Source organism: Chaetura pelagica, unplaced genomic scaffold (genome assembly GCF_000747805.2).
Source record: "Chaetura pelagica isolate M959 unplaced genomic scaffold, ChaPel_1.0 scaffold394, whole genome shotgun sequence".
NCBI lineage: Eukaryota > Metazoa > Chordata > Aves > Apodiformes > Apodidae > Chaetura > Chaetura pelagica.
Window position 1 is genome coordinate 1,516,161 of NW_009952966.1, and position 1,112 is coordinate 1,517,272.

Here is a 1,112-nt window from a genome sequence, read left to right on the forward strand (position 1 = left end):
CTTTCCCTTAGCCAAGTTTCTAGACAACTGCAGGAGAACACCTGAATCACATCCTCCACAACTGGGCACCTCAGAAGAAAGGCTACAGATCAAAGCATCACAGGAGCCCAGTTGCTTTCTTGCACTGTCTCCCATGGGAAGAAGAATCCACAGACACCAAACATACCAGAACATTGTTTTCTAGTTAAAGGATGTCCTTTCACAAACACATTAACAGCGTTTTTCAAAGTCATTCATTCTGAACCAGAAGAAAGTTTGTCTGAATTCAAACTCATGCATGACCCATTTGTTTATAATGACAGCATTCCTTAATTCAGCTTCAAATAGTCCCAGTTCAAAGTGTGTGGGGGAAAAAGGCAGCTCAAGGAGGCATCACATGGATGTCCAGGACACCAACAGCAAAGTGGAGACTTGAAGTAAGGCCTCAAGCTCCAGCACAATGCTCATCTACCTCTTACACAATAACTTACATCTCCAAACTGCCCTTCCACCACATGGCTGCATTTTCCTTACGTTAAGGCAACGAGAACAACAAACACTCCTAGTTTAGATCAAGGTCAAGTAAGTTCACTAAGGGCACTTACTCCAAGTAACCAGCTGTCAGAGTATCCTTACAGATTAAGCAAGTTTATCTGAACGTGATGATGCAGCTTTTAGCATTTATTTTAAATCGAGTTATAAGTAACTTCCTTAATGATAGGCTCAAGGATCCTGCTAAACCACTTAAAATCCCACGTTTAAAATTTGCCTCAGAACAGCTGAACTGTTGAAAAAAAAAGTTTCTTCTGCATATGAAATAAGTAAAACAAAAATGCAAATACCTCAGATGACTGCTGGGGAGGAACAGCACAGCAGAGACACAGGAAACCAAACCGTGCACCTTCCTTACCCACGTTTTCACGGACCAGGGCCGAGAAAGCAACGCTGTGTGCAGATAAATCTCCTCTGACCCTTCTATAAAACTGAACAGCGGATGCCGAGGGCAGGGGGAGGGCAGCGGGGCCCCGCCGGGACGTTGCGGGAGCAACAGACGCGGAACGGACACGAAACGCCGAGTCCCCAGTCAGTCTCCAGCGGGAAGCGTGACGAGAGGCAGCAGGAGCGCAGCCCTG

The 1,112-nt window shown here is 46.0% G+C and overlaps 1 protein-coding gene across 1 annotated transcript in view; it reads left to right on the top strand.

The window, feature by feature from the left end:
* The first annotated feature begins 973 nt into the window (after positions 1-973).
* SHOX2 (short stature homeobox 2) overlaps positions 974-1,112 on the top strand; it is a 13,408-nt gene continuing 13,269 nt past the window's right edge. Inside the window, exon 1 of the mRNA XM_009995732.1 lies at positions 974-1,082. Coding sequence (XP_009994034.1) covers positions 974-1,082 — 109 coding nt within the window. The remainder of the gene's footprint in view (positions 1,083-1,112) is intronic.